At 38.8% G+C, this 20146-nt stretch overlaps 1 protein-coding gene across 3 annotated transcripts in view; it reads right to left on the bottom strand.

Moving 5' to 3' along the window:
* Window positions 1–20146, bottom strand: part of FMN2 (formin 2) — a 1374845-nt gene that overhangs the window by 149126 nt on the left and 1205573 nt on the right. For all 3 annotated transcript variants that reach the window (XR_014253056.1, XM_082423440.1, XM_082423441.1), the window contains one exon: window positions 2841–2928. Coding sequence is in view for 2 of the 3 variants with exons in the window: in XM_082423440.1 (XP_082279566.1) it covers window positions 2841–2928 (88 nt within the window). In the remaining variant the exon portion in view is untranslated. The remainder of the gene's footprint in view (window positions 1–2840; window positions 2929–20146) is intronic.

Raw genomic sequence — 20146 nt, 5'->3', positions numbered from 1 at the left:
TGACAATAAACTGGGACTCGAATGGCTACACACAGGGAAATCAACTCCTGCAGTGATGGACAGTTAGCCCTGCCTGACGGGGCCTCTGGAGCCTGATTTAAGGAGATCCTAAACCCAGAGTTGCTCGGAGCCCCAGCACAGACTAGGGCAAATCTGTTCTGAAAAGTACCTTCATCCTAGAGTTTAAATTATTCTAAACCCTTGGAGTGGGAGTTTTCAGAGGTGCACACCATTTTCACTCTTCCCACCTAAAAATTGTTACAATATGCAGGATAATTTAGTTTACCAGGCATGTTCACAACTGCATCACAGCAGCTCAGGCCTCCATTATAAGTGCCACACACACACACAGACACGCACACACACACGGATACGGTGACAACAGAAGGATCAGACCTTTGGCACCTATGACCCAAACCCTAATTACTCCAATGCGGCACTTTACAATAGAAACATTACAAAGGAAACTCAGCTCTAAGCTTTCCTAGAGTTCTCTGACAGGGAAGAAGACAGAGAAGAAAATTCCTGCAGTTTTCACCATCTTACACATGCTTTGTTTTGAGATGCCAATGCTGGTGGTAGGAAAAACACGATCTTCGAGGAGCAGCATGTGTGGATGGGAGAGGAGGAGCAGTTAGTGAGGAGGGCTGAGGGCAGGTCAGTCTATCCTATTGACAAGCTGCATGACACTGAGCAAGAGACACAACCACTGAAAGAGCTTAGTTTGCTCTTGTATAAGGTCACCCCGGAGGTCTGGATACATCCTGTGGCCACTTCCACATCCAAACCAATTGGTGTTTACACGTCCGTGGACTTCTCAGTGGAGGCACATCCTGACAGAAGTCAGTTTTACTATGGAGGCCGCATGTGATTTGCTCACGGACACTGTGGTCCCGACAACACACAGCAGACCCGGGCTTCTGGCACCGAAAGGCACACCCTCGCTCCTGCAGATCTGCAAGCCAGCCTTGCTTTAGAAAACCGTGGGCAGGGTCTCAAAGTGACTCCAGGCAATCATCTGACATCCTAACAGGATGAAGCTTATGGAACTTTCAAGTGCTGCCAGCCACACCCGGCCCGTGAGCTAACCCGGGAGGCTTCCAATGACCTCTCGCTGGCTTCACACACACACACACACACACACACACACACACACACACACACACACGTTAGGCGACTCCTTTGCTCAGAAGGTTCTCATTACTAACTCAACCCAGGCAATATCCGACTGAAGGAAAGGACCATAGCATTAATTTCAGATTTCATTCCATGGCTTGACTGGGCTACATCTGCCAGCTTTAGAAAAGCAAGTACTTCTTGTTGCCGGCCTTGGCGTCCTGTTCTATGACAACGACCCCCAATGCTCCCACTTGAGAAAGCCTCCTCACCACCAAAGCAGCTTAATAAAAATTTAAATTGTGATTGTGCTACTCATGGATTGACAGGGCAGGACAAGCTTGTGCTATTTATGAATTATTCCACACATTATTTTAAGCTGACCAAATAGAATCCACATTCATAAAGGGGTAAGCCGGAAAGCCAGGTAAATGTTTTCATGATTTTTAAACCATATTTTGTTAACAGGTAAACTGGCATTCCATTGGATAATTTAATCTGCTTTAAATCTATTCTAAGGCTCTGAACAGCTTCAGGGACATTTTGAATATAAATTTAATTCCTCTATTCACCTTTGGGCAATATTTTTCAGCACAAATGTGATAGGACAATATAGCATAGGGATGCCTGTCAATAGTAAAGTATTAAAATACTGACATGAAAGCCATTTTGAAAATGGTAAAAAATCACCCTATTTCCAAATACAGAAAATATTTTATAAGCCTGGTTAAAGATATAAATTAAAACAACACCATAAAAAATAACAAAATGTCATGCTATTACTGCTTCCATGGGTCTGGATCACCAAGAATAACATAAACGGGTAAGAATAATTTGAAACTATCTTTGATGCTTATTAGAAAAATAATTCGGTTTCCGCATGTGGAGAGAAGCCTGGGTGTTACACGCTAGTCATCCCAAGGAACTGAAAAAAGAGGGACCAGTTGTCCAGCCTAAAAAGTTACACATAATAAAGCTGCTTGAGTGATTCTTTCAGCATCTCACAGCCTCTCGGAACAGGAGGATGAAGAGAATACGTCCCATCACCTACTCAGTGCTTTAAAGGCATCTGAGACAAGTGGTCATGCAGCCTCTTCAACAGTTTTGAGTTTTCATTTAATCACTATACACAGCAATCCAGTCTACTCTTCCACGTCTCTCATCATAAGGAAATTTTAAAAACAACAACAATCAAAACAAGCTTTCATGTAACTCTGGTTTTAGCTGATCTATTAGAAAATCTTAGGTTTACTTCCTCTTCTTTATGTTAGCTCAGCAAACATCTGAGATTCACTCTCAGCATATTGTCCTCTCCTGTGGACCATCCTCCCCAGGTATCGTCAGGGGCTGAGGAACAGCCCACATCTGGATCTCACCAGTGTTCACCAGTCCCTCTTTGGACATGGCACAGAGAAGTCAAATCAGGTACAGAGCACAGTGGGACTAGTATTTCTCATGAGTTAAAAATTAAATATTTGCTAATGCACACTAAACATGTCACATGAGAATCATGCTCTTAGCAAGATACAGAAATAACACAAAAGCCAAATTACTCGTAACCTTTCCAGCAACAATCATGGTAGAAAGTTTGGTAACACTTACAGGAAACATACTCACCTCAATCTACACAGAGAGTCTAAGTATGAAATAATTTTACCACTAAGCAGCACATCTTTTGGCCCAAATTTGAGTATTCAAAAGTTGAATTTTAATTTTTCACTTACCATGTTGTATATCTTTCATATCTAAGTGAAGGCTAGACATCAATATTCCAACTGCTTGTGACCTTTTGTTGCTTAGTAACTTGACAACCTGTTCAAGAAAGAAAGGAAAAGGGAGAAATGTTATTTGAACTCAGTGATAGGCTTAATAGCATGTTATTTTTATCCTAAATGAAGAACAAATAACTTAGAACAGTTAAAGTACCAGAACTGATGTGAACAAGCTTTTGGGTTTTGTATCTCCCGTCTTCAAAATCCCCACCTTTGCCCTGTTGTTCACCAGCAGCCTAAGCATCAGGCTCTTTACCTGCCTTGCAAGAGCCTGATCTGCCATCACTGAAATTTCTAACCATCTGGGAAGTTAGCTTGGTCTCTGTAAAATAACAATTACACACCTGATCATTTGCAGCCTGAGATTTAAAAAGTGTTCTTTGCTTTTAAATGCAGAACCTTGAAACACTGGCCAATAAGTAAAGGGAAAAATAAAAGTACGCAGAGAATCTGTTAGAACAGATTAGTTTGACCACAAAATAGAAAATGTGCTTTTATGAAGGTTTTTTAGAAAGCTCACTATTTTACTGGCATTTGCTCTCGTTTTGCATTTGGCCCACATTTTGGGAGGAACGTTCCAACTAATTAATAGTGATACAATCATCAAATCCAAGGGGCTGTGTTAGCTCAATCTCAAATCTTTCCAGAGAGTCTGGAAGAGTCAGTTCATACAACCCATGAGAAGTTTCCTAACACAGATGTAGGCATGTTTAAATTATGTTTTCTAGACAATAACACATCACTGATAAATTCTGCTTATGACACTATTATCTCAGACACTGATCTTACGTAGAGCAGCAATTTCTACTTACTATCAGCATTTTGTTATAAATTTCCTTAGAAAAACACTGGAGGAAAAGAAAAAAGTTAAGGTCAAATTCCAGAAGTGACAGCTGCCCTAAGTTGATCAATTAGGAAACTAATAAAATAATCATGCCCAGCTGTCAAACAAATCACAGTGTAAGATAATATTCTCAACAGGAATAATAGCATTCTTGGTTCCCTATCAGGGATACAGGTGGAGAAAATGACAAATCCATTCCAGGAGAACCAACCTCAAAAACCCCACAGTCATTTCTGAAAGCTTCTTGAGGAAAGGGACATTAACACCCCACAAGAAGCAGTGCCTCCTAATAGGAAAGACATAGGAACTGATTCGCAGTTTGCTCTTTAAACATTTTATTTAATTCAGCTTAGAACTTGAATTTGAATCCATTCATACCTAAACTATTTTTATCAATAACAATTTCCTCTTCCGATGTGAAAAAATAGAAACTTAATTTCAGAAAAGCAGAGGTATGTATTCTGTTCTAAAAATATTTCTAACTTCAAATAAATAGAATCTGGGTCTCATCTGTGCTATGCTGAAAAAACTGTTTTTCCTAAGGTTTCCTATCTCTCCCCACCCCCTGATTCCTAATTACAATGGGCACGTCTGCATCCATATGTCATCTGACCTTCCTGCTGTGTTGACATGTTTATTACACGCTTATAAAAACTCTGGTGAAAATTAATTTCTAACCCTCAATTAAAAGTGGCATCTGGAAGGCCTGCACAGGGAGCTCTCACGCCTACTGCTGGGGGTCAATCACCCAAACAGGAAGAGAGGGTCCTCGCACCTCCAACAGGAAGGGGTCTCTACTTCCCCGGCAGGAGGAAGGAAGATGTTCTTCCCGCCAAGCAACAAGCTCAGCCAATGGAAAATGTCGCAGCTCAGCCAATGAGAAACCTGAACTCCCACTTTCCTCCAAGGAACTTTTATAGAGGGCAGCCCCGCCCACTGCCCCTTTTCTCTATAAAAGCTCCTGTCCTTTGTTCTCCGCATTTCCCTGTGGTCAAAAGCTTGAATTTATTTCCCCAACTACGATTCCCCTGGTTATTCCCAAATAAACTCATGCTGCTGAGATAACTGGCTATTTTATTTTTAAAGTTGACACTCTCTACTCCAGGGTTCCTGCTAGTCTGGCTCAGCCTTTTTTAAGATGAACTATTCTGATTTCACATTAAATATTGGTATATCCCAGAGTTCTGCTCTCAGCTCCATATTCTCTTCAATGTATGACCTATATTTTCTCCTCCATCAACATGTATGCCTGCACTTATATAACTGTGTTCTTTTAACAGCACCTTAACCTCAGCAGTATCCTATTTTCCTAACAAATATCTCCGCATCAATTACCCACATAAACCTCCATCTGACATGTCTAATACCAAACTTGTCATCAAGCCCACCCCAAAAACCTACTCAGCTTCTCCTCTTTTATTCCATATGTTGAGATCATGCACCACCATTTTCAGTCCACCATCAAAGTTAGAAATCCAGAAATCATTCTAGATCCACCCCCCCCCCCCTCCTTCACCTGCATGTTCTGGTCTGACAAGTCCTGTCAGTTGTAAGTCTGCTATATCCTTGAAATCCACCCCTTCCTCCTTAACTCTACTGTCAGCATTTACTTCTGTATTATAACTTGCAGAGATCAATGCAAAGGATCCTAACCAGACTTCCCAGTTCTAGTCCAGTGGTTCCCAAGGTATATTTCCTGCAACAGGGGGCAGCATAATCACCTGGGAACTCATTAAAGATGCAAAATCTCTGTCAGAAAGCTGTTAGTCAGAAGATCTAGGCAAAGAAAGACTCAATCAGCATTTTAAAAAGCCTTCCAGGTGATTATAGAATAAACAACGATTCTCATGTCTTCCTATCCATTCTCCAGTATCACCTCTAAAAGTGCCGCTATTTGCAAGTCACTCCCTTGCCTTTTAAACCTGAGAGGCCCATAAATAAGGGTAGGTCACATAGCCTCTTCACAGACTGTTTCACAGTTCATACCTGAAACTTGCTTTTCCTCTTATAATTGAAATGAACTTGACTATAAACTGTATGTTACATTTAAATGCCAAAGATTATAGATAGGAATAATAATTATTGATCACCTTCCAAAAAGCACACATACAGGAGAGAACACATGTCTAAAAGGATCAATTCCACAGTTTCCTGGAGTTATTCAACCTAATGTAAAGAAACCACCATCATCACTTCCCTCTCTCTCTCTCTCTCTCCCAATCTCTCTTTAATAAACTGAATAACAAGAACTTGAAGCTATCAAACTACAACATTTTTAGAATCCAGTGACTATATATATAAAATGGAGATGAAGGAGTTAACTCTTACAAAATGATCTTAAAACGCTTAGATGAAAAGCAGAAAATACAGATTTAGCAAATTTGAATATTCCAGAAGGCAATCTACAGATTCAGTGCAATCCGTGTCAAAATGCTACAGGCATTTTTCACAGAAATAGAACAAATAAGCCTAAATCTGCATGGAAACACAAAAGATTCCAAATAGCCAAAACCATCTTTAGAAAGAATGAAGCTGGAGGTATCACACTCCTTGATTTCAAACTACACAACAAAGCTACTATAATCAAAACAGTATTGTACTGGAATAAAAAAACAGACACATAGACCCATGGAACAGAATAGAGAGTCCAAAAATAAACCCAAGCTTATATGGTCAAATTCATCTACAACAAAGGAGGCAAAAATATACAATGGAGAAAAGACAGTATCTTCAATAAATGATGTTGGGAAAACTGAACAGCTACATGTAAAAGAATCAAAGTGGACTACTTTCTCACACCATATTCAAAAATAAACTCAAATGTATAAAGACATAAATATAAGACTGGAAACCATAAAACTACAAGGAAACACAGGCAATATGCTCTTTGACATCAGTCTTAGCAATATTTTTTTGAATATGTCACCTCAGGTAAGAAAAGCAAAAGCAAAACTAAACAAATGGGACTACATCAAACTAAAAACCTTTTTCACAGTGAAGGAAACTAAGAACAAAAACAACAACAAAAGGCTGCCTAATTGAATGGATGAAGATATCTCCAAACAATGTATCTGATAAGGAGTTAATATCCAAAATATACAAAGAACTCATACAACTCAACAATAAAAAACAAAAAACAAGGGACTTCCCTGGTGGCACAGTGGTTAAGAATCTGCTTGCCAATGCAGTGGACATGGGTTCGAGCCCTGGTCTGGGAAGATCCCACATGCCACAGAGCACTAAGTCCGTGCACCACAAAAACTGAGCTTGAGCTTTAGAGCCCGCAAGCCACAACTACTGAAGCCTGCACACCTACAGCCCATGCTCCGCAACAAGAGAAGCCATGGCAATGAGAAGCCTGCGCACCACAACGAAGAGTAGAGAGCTGCCTCAACTAGAGAAAGACCGTGTGCAGCAACAAAAACCCAACAGAGCCAAAAATACATAAATAAATAAATTTATTTAAAAACAAAACAAAACAAACAAAAAAACACCAACCAAACAACCTGATTAAAACATGGGCAAAGGACCAGAATAGACATTTTTCCAAAGAAGACATACAGATGGCCCCCAGACACATGAAAAATGCTCAACATCACTAACCATTAGGGAAATGCAAATCAAAACCACAATAAGATAACATCTCACACCTGTCAGAATGGCTATAAAGTCTGCTACTGTTATTTACTGTCAATTTCTCCCTTTTTGTCTGTTAATATTTTCTTCATGTATTTACATGGACCTACGTTGGGTGCATATACACTTACAATTGTTGTATCTTCTTGGATTGATCCCTTGATCACTATTTAATGTCATTCTTTATCTATTGTTACAGTCTTCATTTTAGTCTATTTTGTCTGATGTAAGTATTAGTATCCCAGCTTTCTTTTCATTTCCGTTTGTACAGAATACCTGTTACTCCCCTCACTTTCAGTCTGTGTGTGTCTTTAGATCTGAAGTGAGTCTCTTGTAGGTAACATATATATGGGTCCAGTTTGTGTATCCACTCAGCCGATCTATGTCTTTTGATTGGAGCACTTAGTCCAGGTACATTTAAAGTAATTATTGATAGATATGTACTTACTGCCATTTTGTTAATTGTTTTTTAATCAATTTTCATTGGACTATAGTTGCTTTACAATGTTGTATTAGTTTCTGCTATACAGCAAAGTGAATCAGCTATACGTATACATATACCCCTTCTTTTTTGGATTTCCTTCCCATTTAGGTCTCCACAGAGTATTGAGTAGAGTTCCCTGTGCTATACAGTAGGTTCTCATTAGTTATCTATTTCATACATAGTAGTGTATATGTCAATCCCAATCTCCCTTATTAATTGTTTTTATAGTTCTTTTTTGTTCACTTCCCTTGTGATGTGATGACTATCTTATGTTTGGATACCTTTCTCATTTTTTCTGTGTTATCTATTATAGATTTTTGAGTTGTGGTAACCATGAGGTTTATAAACAACAATAACAATTTCTCTCTCCCTCTCTGTATATATTATATATTTAAAATATATACACATATATATGTGTATATGTGTGTGTGTTTATTTTATTTTTAAATTTATTTTTATTGAAGTATAGTTGCTATTCAATATTATATAAGTTACAGGTGTACAATACAGTGATTCCCAATTTTTAAAGGTTATTCTCCATTTGTAGTCACTATTAAATATTGGCTATATTCCCCATGTTGTATAATATATCCTTGTAGCTTATTTTATACCTATAGTTTGTACCTCTTACTCCCCTACCCCTTTATTGACCTTCTCCCCTTCCCTCTGCCCACTGGTAATCATTAGTATGTTCTCTATATCTGTGAGTCTGCTTCTTTTTTATTATATTCACTAGTTTCTTGTGTTTCTTAGATTCCACACATAAGTGATATCATACAGTATTTGTCTTTCTCTGTCTGATTTATTTCACCTAGCATAATGCCCTCCAAGTCCATTCATGTTGCTGCAAATGGCATTATTTCATTCTTTTTTATGACTGAGTAGTATTCCACTTTATATATATATATATATATATATATAGAGAGAGAGAGAGAGAGAGAGAGAGAGAGAGAGAGATACATCTAGAAATGTGACACATATATATATGTCATCTTCTTTATCCATTCATCTGTTGATGGGCACTTAGGTTGCTTCCATATCCTAGCTATTGTAAACAGTGTTACTATGAACACTGCAGAGCATGTATCTTTTCAAATTAGCATATTTGTGTTTCTTTGGATATATACCCAGGAGTGGAACTGCTCAGTCATATGGTAGTCCTATTTTTAGTTTTTCTGAGAAGCCTCCATATTGTTTTCCACAGTGGCTGCACCAACTTACATTCCCACCAACAGTGTACAAGGGTTCTCTTTTCTCCACATCCTTGCCAACATTTGTTATTTGTGTTCCTTTTGATGATAACCTTTCTGACAGGTGTGAGGTGATATCTCACTGTGGTTTTGATTTGCATTTCTCTGATAATTAACCATGTTGAGCATTTTTAATCTGCCTGTTGGCCTTATTTGGAAAAATATCTATTCAGGTCTTCTACCCATTCTTTAATCAGGTTGTTTGTTTTTTTAATGTTGAGCTGTATGAGCTGTTTATATACATTGGATATTAATCTCTTATGGGTCACATCATTTGTAAATATTTTCTCCCTTTCAGTAAGTTTTCTTCGTTTGGTTGATGGTTTCTTTTGCTGTGCAAAAGGTTTTAAGTTTAATTAGGTCCCACCTGTTTATGTTTGCTTATATTTCCTTTGCTTTGGGAGACAGATCCAAAAACAATATTGCTAAGGCCAATGTGAAAGAGTGTTCTGCCTATGTTTCCCTCTAGTTTTAGAATATCCAATCTTACATTTAGGTCTTTATCCATTTTGAGCTTATTTTTGTCTATGGTGTTAGAGAATGTTCTAATTTCATTCTTTTCCATGTAGTTGTCCAGTTTTCCAGCACCACTTATTGAAGAGACTGTCTTATCGCCATTGGGTATTCTTAACTCCTTTGTTGTAGATTAATTGACCCTAAGTGCATGGGTTTATTACTGGGCTTTCTATCCTGTTCAATTTATCCAGGTGTCTGTTTCTGTGCCAATACCATACTGTTTTGATTACTGTAGCTTTTTAGTTATAAGTGATTATTTTAAATTTCTGATCTCTTAATTCAAATATCTTTTAGCAATCCTGAATTTTTACTCCCCCCACCAAGTTTACTGTTTTTGACATCATATTTTACATGTTTCTGTAACTACTTATTGTGGATGCAGATGATTTTACTATTTCTGTCTTTTAACCTTTCTACTAGCTTTGATCTATTACCTTTAATGTATATTTGCCTTTATCAATGAGATTTTTCCTTTTGCAATTTTCGTATTTCTAGTTGTGGCCTTTCTAGAAAAGTCCCTTTAGCATTTCTTGTAAAGCTGGTTTGGTGGTGCTGAACTGTTTTAGCTTTCGTTTGTCTGCAAAACTCTTTATATCTCCTTTGAATCTGAATGATAGTTTTCCCTGGTACAGTATTCTTGGTTGTAGGTTTTTTCCTCACATTGCTTTAAATATATCATGCCACTTCCTCTGGCCTGCAGTTTCAGCTAAAAAGTCAGGTGATAGCCTCATGGGAGTCCCTTTGTATGAACTAGTTGCTTTTCCCTTGCTGCTTTTAATATTCTCTCTTTATTTTAATTTTTTCCATTTTAATTACAATGTGTAGACATCTTTGGGTTGATCTTATTTGGGACTCTCTGTGTTTCCTGGACCTGGATGTCACCTTTCTTTCCCAGGTTAGGGAACTTTTCAGCCAATAGGTTTTCAAATAACTTCTCTGTCCCTTTATTCCTCTCCACTCCTCCTGGGGCCCCTATAATGTGAGAATCAGGATGCTTGGTGTTGTTCCAGAAGTCTCTTAAACTCTCATTTTAAAAGATTTTTTTCTTTTTTCTATTCTGTTTGAGCAATTTCCACTATTTGGTATCCCAGTTTGCTGATCCATTCCTCTGTATCATCTAAGCTACTATGGATTCCTTCCACTGTATTTTTAATTGCAGTTATTGTATTCTTCAGCTCTTTGGTTAGTTATACTTTCTCTTTCTTAGAAACTTCTAACTTTTTACAGGGTTCATCCATTCTTCTCCCGAGTTCTTTGATCATCTTTACCTTCATTATCTTGAAGGGAGGTTGCTTATCTCCACCCGACTTAGTCCTTCTTCTGGGGTTACATCTTGTTCCTTCATTTGAAACATGTTCCTCTGTCACCTCATTTTTCCTAATTCTCTTTACATTTCTATATATTTGGTGGTTGGATACATTTCCCGATGTTGGAGAATTGACCTTAAGCAGGAAACATACTCCCCTAAATGCTCCAGGGGTGTCCCCTCTGTGGGTCATGTGGGTGCTTTTGTTGTGGGGGACTGACTGCTGTGGGGCCACTGGTAGGTGAAGTTGCACCCTGGCCCATTTGGTTGCCAGGCCCTGCCTAGAGTGGAGGCTGCACCTGCTGTTGAGCAGGGCTGGGCCCAGGCACAGCTTGCTGCAGGGCCCAGGGAGTCCTGGTCCTGGTGCTGGCCCAGTGGTGGACAGGGGAGGTACTGGGGTGGATGGCTGTGGGCTAAAGGTTTCCTGGAGCTAGTGTTAGCCTGCCTGTGAGTGAGCTTGGGACCTGGTGTGGAGGGTCAGGTGGAGGGAGCATGCAAGGCCTGGTTTTGGCCCGCTGATGTGTGGGGGCAGTTCCTGATGCAGTTGGCTGAAGTGTCCAGTGTTTCTTGGAGCTGATGTCAGCCCACTGATGGGTGGGACCAAGGCCCAGGGCATCCTGGGGCTGGTGCAGACACTCTAGTGGGCAGAGCCAAGAACCAGGCTCTCTGGCTGTGGGGCCCGGTGATTCTGGATCTGGTGTCAGCCATCTGCTGTGAAGGACCAGGACCCAGGTGGTCCCAGGGCTAGTGCTGGCCCACTGGTGGGTAAAGCTGTGTCCCAGGATCTCTCCCTGCAGGATTCTAGGGGTTCTGTAGCTGCTGTCAGCCAGCTGGTGGGTGGAGCTGGGCCTTGGGGTCTTGAATTCCAGACCTATGGATCTGGTGTCGGCCCACTTATGGGCATGTCTGGGTCCTGACAGCTAACTGCAGGGCCCTGGGTGTCCCAGCGCTAACGCTGGCCCACTGGTGGGTGGGGCTGATTCACGCCCCCTCTGTTGGTCAAAAAAAGGTCCTGGGCAACAAGGGGATGAGGGAGCTGAGGGCCGGTGGCCTGTTGGTGGATGGGTCTGTGTCTCTGCCCAGTTGGCTGCTTAGCTGGGACATGCCAGGACTGGTGCTGACCATTGGTTGGGGGACCCAGGTCCCGGCACTAATAGGCTAGAGGGAGGACTCCAAAATGGCGCCTACCAGCTCCAGTGTCCATGTGGAGAAAGAGCTCCCAAAAGGCTGTGCCACTGTCCTTGTACCCAGGGTGAGCCCCAGCTGCCTCGGCCTGTCTGGATACTCTCCACCATCAGCAAGAGGGTCTGTCCCAGTCTCCTTTCAACCTCCTGACTCTGCCCTTTAAGGACAAAGTGTCTTTTCCCACAGCCCTCTGGGACTCCCTAAAGCAAGGCTTGCTGGCCTTCAAAGCCAAACATTCTCGGGGCTCATCTTCCCAGTGCAGGACCCCAGGGCTGGGAGCCTGAAGTAGGGCTCAGAGCCCTCGCTCCTTGGGGAGAACCTCCGCAACTGTGATTATCCTCCTGTTTGTGGTTCACCTGCCCACAGGCATGGGTCTTGACTAAACCTCGTATCCACCCCTCCTACCTCTCTTGTTGTGGCTCCTTCTTTATGCCTTTAGTTGTAGATGATCTCTTCTGCTGGTCCTCAGGTTGTTCTCATAGACAGTTGATCTGTAAATAGTTGTAATTTTGAGGTGCTCATGGGAGGAGGTGAGGTCAGGTCTTCTTACTGCATCATCTCAGCCATTCCAAGTCGATTTTAATTTTTTTCTTTTCCTTTAATGTTTTCTCTAAGAGATGATGGATGTTTGCTAAACTTATTGTGGTAGTTGTTTCTTGATGTACGTGAGTCAAATTATTATGCTGTGCACTTTAAACTTATAAAGTGCTGTATGTCAATTACAGCTCAATGAAACTGGAAGAAAAAATTTATTTGAAATCCACAAAATTTGGACATATAACCAGAAAAAAGGGATTATTTTAAGTCTCTACAAATTCATATCAGATTCAGTTAATATTCTTAATGAAGTTTTTATCTTAGACATCCCTTTGACGAAGGACTGTGTAGGAATTATGAACATGGAATCTGTAAAATAAAGCATTATTTCTCAAACTTCAACATGCACATAAATTACATGGGATCTTTTCAAAATGCAGACTCTGCTTTTCAGCAAGTGGAGTTGGGAAAGCTGGACAGCCGCATGTAAATCAATGAAGTTAGCACACTCCCTCACATCATACACAAAAATAAACTCAAAATGGCTTAAAGACTTAAATATAAGACATGATACCTTAAAACTCCTAGAAGAGAGCATAGGCAAAACATTCTCTGACATAAATCATACAACTGTTTTCTAAGGTCAGTCTTCCAAGGCAATAGAAATGAAAGTAAAAATAAATAAATGGGAACTAATCAAACTTACAAGCTTTTGCACAGCAAAGGAAACCATAAACAAAATGAAAAAACAACCTACACACCGAGAGAAAATATTTGCAAATGATGTGACTGACAAGGGTTTAATTTCCAAAATATAAAAACAGCTCATAAAGCTCAATAACAAAAATAAATAAATAAATAACCCAATCAAAAAATGGGCAGAAGACCTAAATAGACATTTCTCCAACAGGCACATGAAAAGATGTTCAACATCGCTAATTATTAGAGACATGCAAATCAAAACTATGAGGTACCACCTCACACCAGTCAGAATGGCCATCATTAAAAAGTCTACAAATAACAAATGCTGGAGAGGATGTGGAGAAAAGGGAACCCTGCTACCCTGTTGATGGGAATGTAAGTTGTGCAGCCACTATGGAAAACAGTATGGATGTTCCTTAAAAAACTAAAAATAGAGTTTCCATATGACACTGCAATCCCATTCCTGGGCATACACCCAGAGGAAACCATAATTCGAAAAGATACACACGCCCCAAGGTCATTGTAGCACTATTTACAACAGCCAAGATATGGAAACAACCTAAATGCCCATCGACAGATGAATGGATAAAGAAGATGTGGTACATATATACAATAGAATATTACTTAGCCATAAAAAGGAATGAAATAATGCCATTTGCAGCAACATGGATAGACCTAGAGATTATCATACTAAGTGAAATTAAGTCAGACAGAGAAAGATAAATATCATATGATACCGCTCGTATGTGGAATCTACAAAAATGATACAAATGAACTTATTTACACAACAGAAACAGACTCACAGACTTAGAGAACGAATTTATGGTTACAGGTGGGGAAGGGTTGGGGGAGGGATAGATTGGGAGGCTGCTATTAGCAGATGCAAACTATTATATATAGGATGGATAAACAACAAGATTGTACTGTATAGCACAGGGAACTATACTCAATATCCTGCCATAAACCATAATGGAAAAGAATCTGAAAAAGAATGTATATAAATGCATAACTGAATGACTTTCCTGTACAGCAGAAATTAACACAACATTGTAAATCAACTATACTTCAAAAAAATAAATTTTAAAAAATAAAAATGCAGACTGGTTCCTAGATCTGGGTGGGGCTGAGGCTCTCCCAAGTTCCCAGGTGATGCCAGTGCTTCTGGCCCATGGATCACAAGGGCCTACGGCTATCCTGTTTGCTTTTTATGCTTTCTGGAAAAGCTGCTCCAACCTCCTAAAATCTCAGTTTCCTTATCTAAAAAAATACCAACAGCATCAACTTCAAAAAGCTGTAGCAGATATTCAACATGATAATGCATATGAAACTTAGCAATGTCCTAGCAAATAGTGATAACTACAGAAGTTAAATATTTAAGAAGGCATTTTAAATGTTTTGTCATAAATAAAATATTTGGCTTTTTTTTTTTAACTGAATTTAATTCCACAAGATAATTAATATTATCTTTCTTTCCTCCCATGTAATTTCCTAAAAAGAAAAAAAACAATCAGACCCCAATTAGCTTTGAGTAGTTTTCCAATAACTGTAAATGATTTCTCCATTTAAATTTGCTTCCCTGGCATTCTACATGATGAATGATACATCTGTCCAGACAAGGAACAATCTTAGGCCTTGGAACAGAGTAAAACCAAAGTGTTCATATATGTGACCAGAGACAAGACTTTCAGGACCCTAATACAGTTAACATAATTAGGCTGCATAACTGGAAATGTGTTTAAAATTAACATTAACTAACTTTTGGTCTGAACAATTACTGCAACAAGGAGATATCTTTGGTCTATTTCCACTATCTATACATTTCTTTATTTCTTCATGTAATTTATAACTGAGCCAGTACTGGTAACTCATGGTAGAAGTATGGTGATAGAAGCAGCTAGGACAATGGGAATCTATTCATAAATATTTTTGTAGATCTTTCAATATTAATTTATTTTCTCTGTTATCTTGAACCCTTTTTACCTGGCTGAATGTGCATGGAAACTTTTTTTTAATTGTATTTATTTATTTTGGCTGTGCTAGATCTTTGTTGTGACACATGGGCTCTTTGTTGCAGCAGGCAGGCTTCTCTAGTTGTGGTGCACAGTTAGTTGCAGTATGTGAGAACTTAGATCCCCAACCAGGGATCGAACCTGGGCCCCCTGCATTGGGAGCATGAAGTCTTAACCACTGGACCACCAGGGAAGTCCCTGAATAGAAATTTTTTTAATCTTATTCATTTTTTTAAAATTTCATTGAGTATAGTTGATTTACAATGTTGTGTTAGTTTCAGGTGTTTAGCAAAGTTGTTCAGTTATACATATACACATATCTATTCTTTTTCAGATTCTTTTCCCATTTAGGTTATTACAGAACATTGAATAGAGTTCCCTGTGCTATACAGTAGGTACTTTTTAGTTATCTATTTTATATATATTAGTGTGTATATGTTATTCCCAACCTCCTAATGTATCCCTCCTCCCGCCTTTCCCCTTTGGTAACTATAAATTTGTTTTCGATATCTGTGAGTCTGTTTCTGTTTTGTAAATAAGTTCATTTGTATCATTTTTGTTGTTTTTTTTAAAATTAGATTCCACAGAAAAAAGCACCCTCCTGGTTGTGTGGGACTTGGGGGCATAAGAGGGAGGTCAGGGGAGAACAGGAGAGGCAGGTGGGAGAGGCCATCCAGGACCCGAGGAGCAGGAGAGGAGCAGAGGGTGATTGCCCCACTCACTCTGGCACAGGAAAACTGATGGGCTCCTAGGTGGGGTCACTCACCCTCTGAGACCAGAGGCACATCTGGGCCCCTTCAGTTCCACTGAGCCTAAGCCCCACTCCCCACCCGCCCCCAAGGACTTTTTCCAGCCCTATGAGTCCTAAGCATAGGCCCCACCCACCACCCAAACCCCGCCCCTGCTTAGGCTCACCCTCCAAAGCCAAGGCCTTTTGCACCCTTCTTTTTTTTTTTTTTCCTTTCTTCTCCTCTTTTTTTACTATTTTGGTTCTGTTTTACCTTCCGGTTGTTGTTTCATCTATATTTTTATTTTTATATTCTTTCTAACATATCTGTTAGTTTCCTAGTCTAATTTTATTTTTTACTCTTCATTACTGTTCTCTTTATTTTTGGTTACCCTGCACGGCTTGTGGGGTCTTGGTTCATGAGCAGGGGGTTGGGCCAAAGCTCCTGCAGTGGGAGCTCCAAGTCCAAACCACTGGACTAACAGAGAACCTCAGACCCCAGGGAATATTCATTGGAGTGAGGTGTCATAGAGGTCCTCATCTCGGCACCAAGACCAGTTGTACCCAACAGCCTACAGATTCCAGTGTTGGAAGCCTCAGGCCAAACAACCAGTAAAACCGAAACATAATCCCACTCATTAAAAAATATAAATAAATAAGATGGCAAAAATATATGTCACAGATGAAGGAACAAGGTAAAAACCTACAAGACCAAACAAATGAAGAGGAAATAGGCAATCTACCTGAAAAAGAATTCAGAGTAATGATAGTAAAGATGATCCAGAATCTCAGAAATAGAATGGAGGCACAGATTGAGAAAATACAAGAAATATTTAACAGAGATCTAGAAGAACTAAAGAACAAACAAACAGAGATGAACAAGACAATAACTGAAATGAAAAATACACTAGAAGGAATCAATAACAGAATAACTGAGGCAGAAGAATGAATAAGTGAGCTGGAAGACAAAATGGTGGAAATAACTGCTGAGGAGCAGAACAAAGAGAAAAGAATGAAAAGAATTGAAGACAGTCTCAGAGACCTCTGGGACAACACTAAATGCAACAACATTCGAAAAATAGGGGTCCCAGAAGAAGAAGAGAAAAAGAAAGGGTCTGAGAAAATATTTGAAGAGATTATAGTGGAAAACGTCCCTAACATGGGAAAGGAAATAGTAGTCACCCAAGTCCAGGAAGCACAGAGTATCCCACACAGGATAAACCCTAGGAGAAACACACCAAGACACATATTAAGCAAAGTAACAAAAATTAATTTCAAAGAAAAAATATTAAAAGCAGCAAGTGAAAAACAAAAAATAACATACAAAGGAATTCCCATAAGGATACGAGCTGATTTTTAAGCGGAAACTCTGCAGGCCAGCAGGGAGTGGCAGGATATACTTAAAGTGTTGAAAGAGAAAAACCTACAACAAGATTACTCTACCCAGCAAGGATCTCACTCAGATTCAACAGAGAAATCAAAAGCTTTTCAGACAAACAAAAGCTAATAGAATTCAGCACCACCAAACCAGCTTTACAACAAATGCTAAAGAAACTTCTCTAGGTGAGAAACAAAAGAAAACAAAAAGACCCACAAAAACAAACGCAAAACAATTAAGAAAACGGTAATAGGAACATACATATCAATAATAACCTTGAATATAAATGGATTAAATGCCCCAACCAAAAGACACAGACTGGCTGAATGGATACAAAAACAAGACCCATATATACGCTGTCTACAAGAGACCCACTTCAGACCTAGGGACACATACAGACTGAAAGTGAAGGGATGGAAAAAGATATTCCATGCAAATGGAAATCAAAAGAAAGCTGGATTAGCAATACTTGTATCATATAAAATAGACTTAAAATAAAGACTGTTACAAGAGACAAGGAAGGACACAACATAATGATCAATGAATCAATCCAAGAAGATATAACAATTATAAATGTTTATCAACCCAACATAGGAGCACCTCAATACATAAGGCAAATGCTAAAAACCATGAAAGGGGAACTCGACAGCAACACAATAATAGTAGGGGACCTTAACACCGCACTTACACCAATGGACAGGTCATCCAAACAGAAAACAAATAAGGAAACACAAGCTTTAAATGACACAATTGATCAGATAGATTTAATTGATATTTATAGACCATTCCACCCAAAAGTGGCAGAATACACTTTCTTCTCAAGTGCACATGGAACATTCTCCAGGGTAGATCACATCTTGGGTCACAAATCAAGCCTTGGAAAATTTAAGAAAATTGAAATCATATCAAGCATCTTTTCTGACCACAACACTATGAGATTGGAAATAAATTACAGGAAAAAAATCTGTAAAAAACACAAATACATGGAGGCTAAACAGGGCACTACTAAATAACCAAAAGATCACTGAAGAAATCAAACAAGAAATTAAAAAATACATAGAAACAAATGACAATGAAAACACAATGATCCAAAACCTATGGGATGAAGCAAAAGCACTTCTAAGAGGGAAGTGTATAGCAATTCAATCTCATTTCACAAAATAAGAAAAATCTCAGATAAACAATCTAACCCTACATACACCTAAAGCAACTAGAGAAAGAAGAACAGGAAAACCCAGTCAGTAGAAGGAAAGAAATCATAAATATCAGAGCAGAGATAAATTAAATAGAAACGAAGAAAACAATAACAAAGATCAATATAACTAAAAGCTGGTTCTTTGAGAAGATAAGCAAAATTGATAAACCCTTAGCCAGACACATCAAGAAAAAAAGGGAGAGGATACAAATCAATAAAATTAGAAATGAAAAAGGAGAAATCACAACTACCACTGCAGAAATACAAAAGATTATAAGAGACTACTATAAACAACTATATGCCAATAAAATGGACAACCATGAAGAAATGGACAAATTCTTGGAAAGGTACAATTTTCCAAGACTGAACCAGGAAGAATTAGAAAATATAAACAGATCTATCACAAATAATGAAATTGAAACTGTAATTGAAAATCTTCCAACAAACAAAAGTCCAGGAACAGGTGGATTCACAGGCGAATTCTATCAAACATTTGCAGAAGAGCTAACACCCATCCTGCTCAAATTCATCCAAAAAGTTGTAGAGGGAGGAACACTCCCAAATTCATTCTACAAAGCCACAATCACCCTAATATCAAAACTAGAAAAAGATATCACAAAAAAAAGAAAATTACACACCAATATCACTGATGAACATAGATGCAAAAATCCTCAACAAAATACTAGCAAACAGAATCCAACAGCATAATGAAAGGATCATACACCATGATAAAGTGGGATTTATACCAGGAATGCAAGGATTCTTCAATATATGCATATCAATCAATGTGATACGCCACATTAACAAATTAAGGAATAAAAACCATATAATCATCTCAATAGATGCAGAAAAAGCAAAATTCAATACCCATTTATGACAAAAACTCTCCAGGAAATGGGCATAGAGGGAACCTACCTCAACATAATAAAGGCCACATATGACAAACCACAGCATACATCATATTCAATGGTGAAAAACTGAAAGCATTTCCACTAAGATCAGGAACAACACAAGGATGTCCACTCTCGCCACTCTTATTCAAAATAGTTTTGGAAGTCCTAGCCACAGCAATCAGAAAAGAAAAAGAAATAAAAGGATTTTGCATAATTGGAATTTTTATAATTTGTATAATCTGTATACAATTTGTACAATTGGAAAAGAAGTAAAACTGTCACTGTTTGCAGATGGCATGATACTATACATAGAAAATCCTAAAGATGGCACCAGAAAATTACTAAAACTACTCAATGAATTTGGTAAGGTTGCAGGATACAAAATTAATGCACAGAAACTTCTGGCATACCCATACACTAACAACAAAAAATCAGAAAGAGAAATTAAGGAAACACTCCCATTTACCATCACAACAAAAATAATAAATTACCTAGGAACAAACCTACCTAAGTAGTTGAAAGACTTGTAATCAGAAAACTATAAAACACTGATGAAAGAAATCAAAGATGACATAAACAGATGGAGAAATATACCA

Source organism: Balaenoptera physalus (assembly GCF_965194825.1).
Source record: "Balaenoptera physalus genome assembly, chromosome: 14".
NCBI classification, from domain to species: Eukaryota; Metazoa; Chordata; class Mammalia; order Artiodactyla; family Balaenopteridae; genus Balaenoptera; species Balaenoptera physalus.
This window is presented reverse-complemented; position numbering and strand designations above follow the sequence as displayed.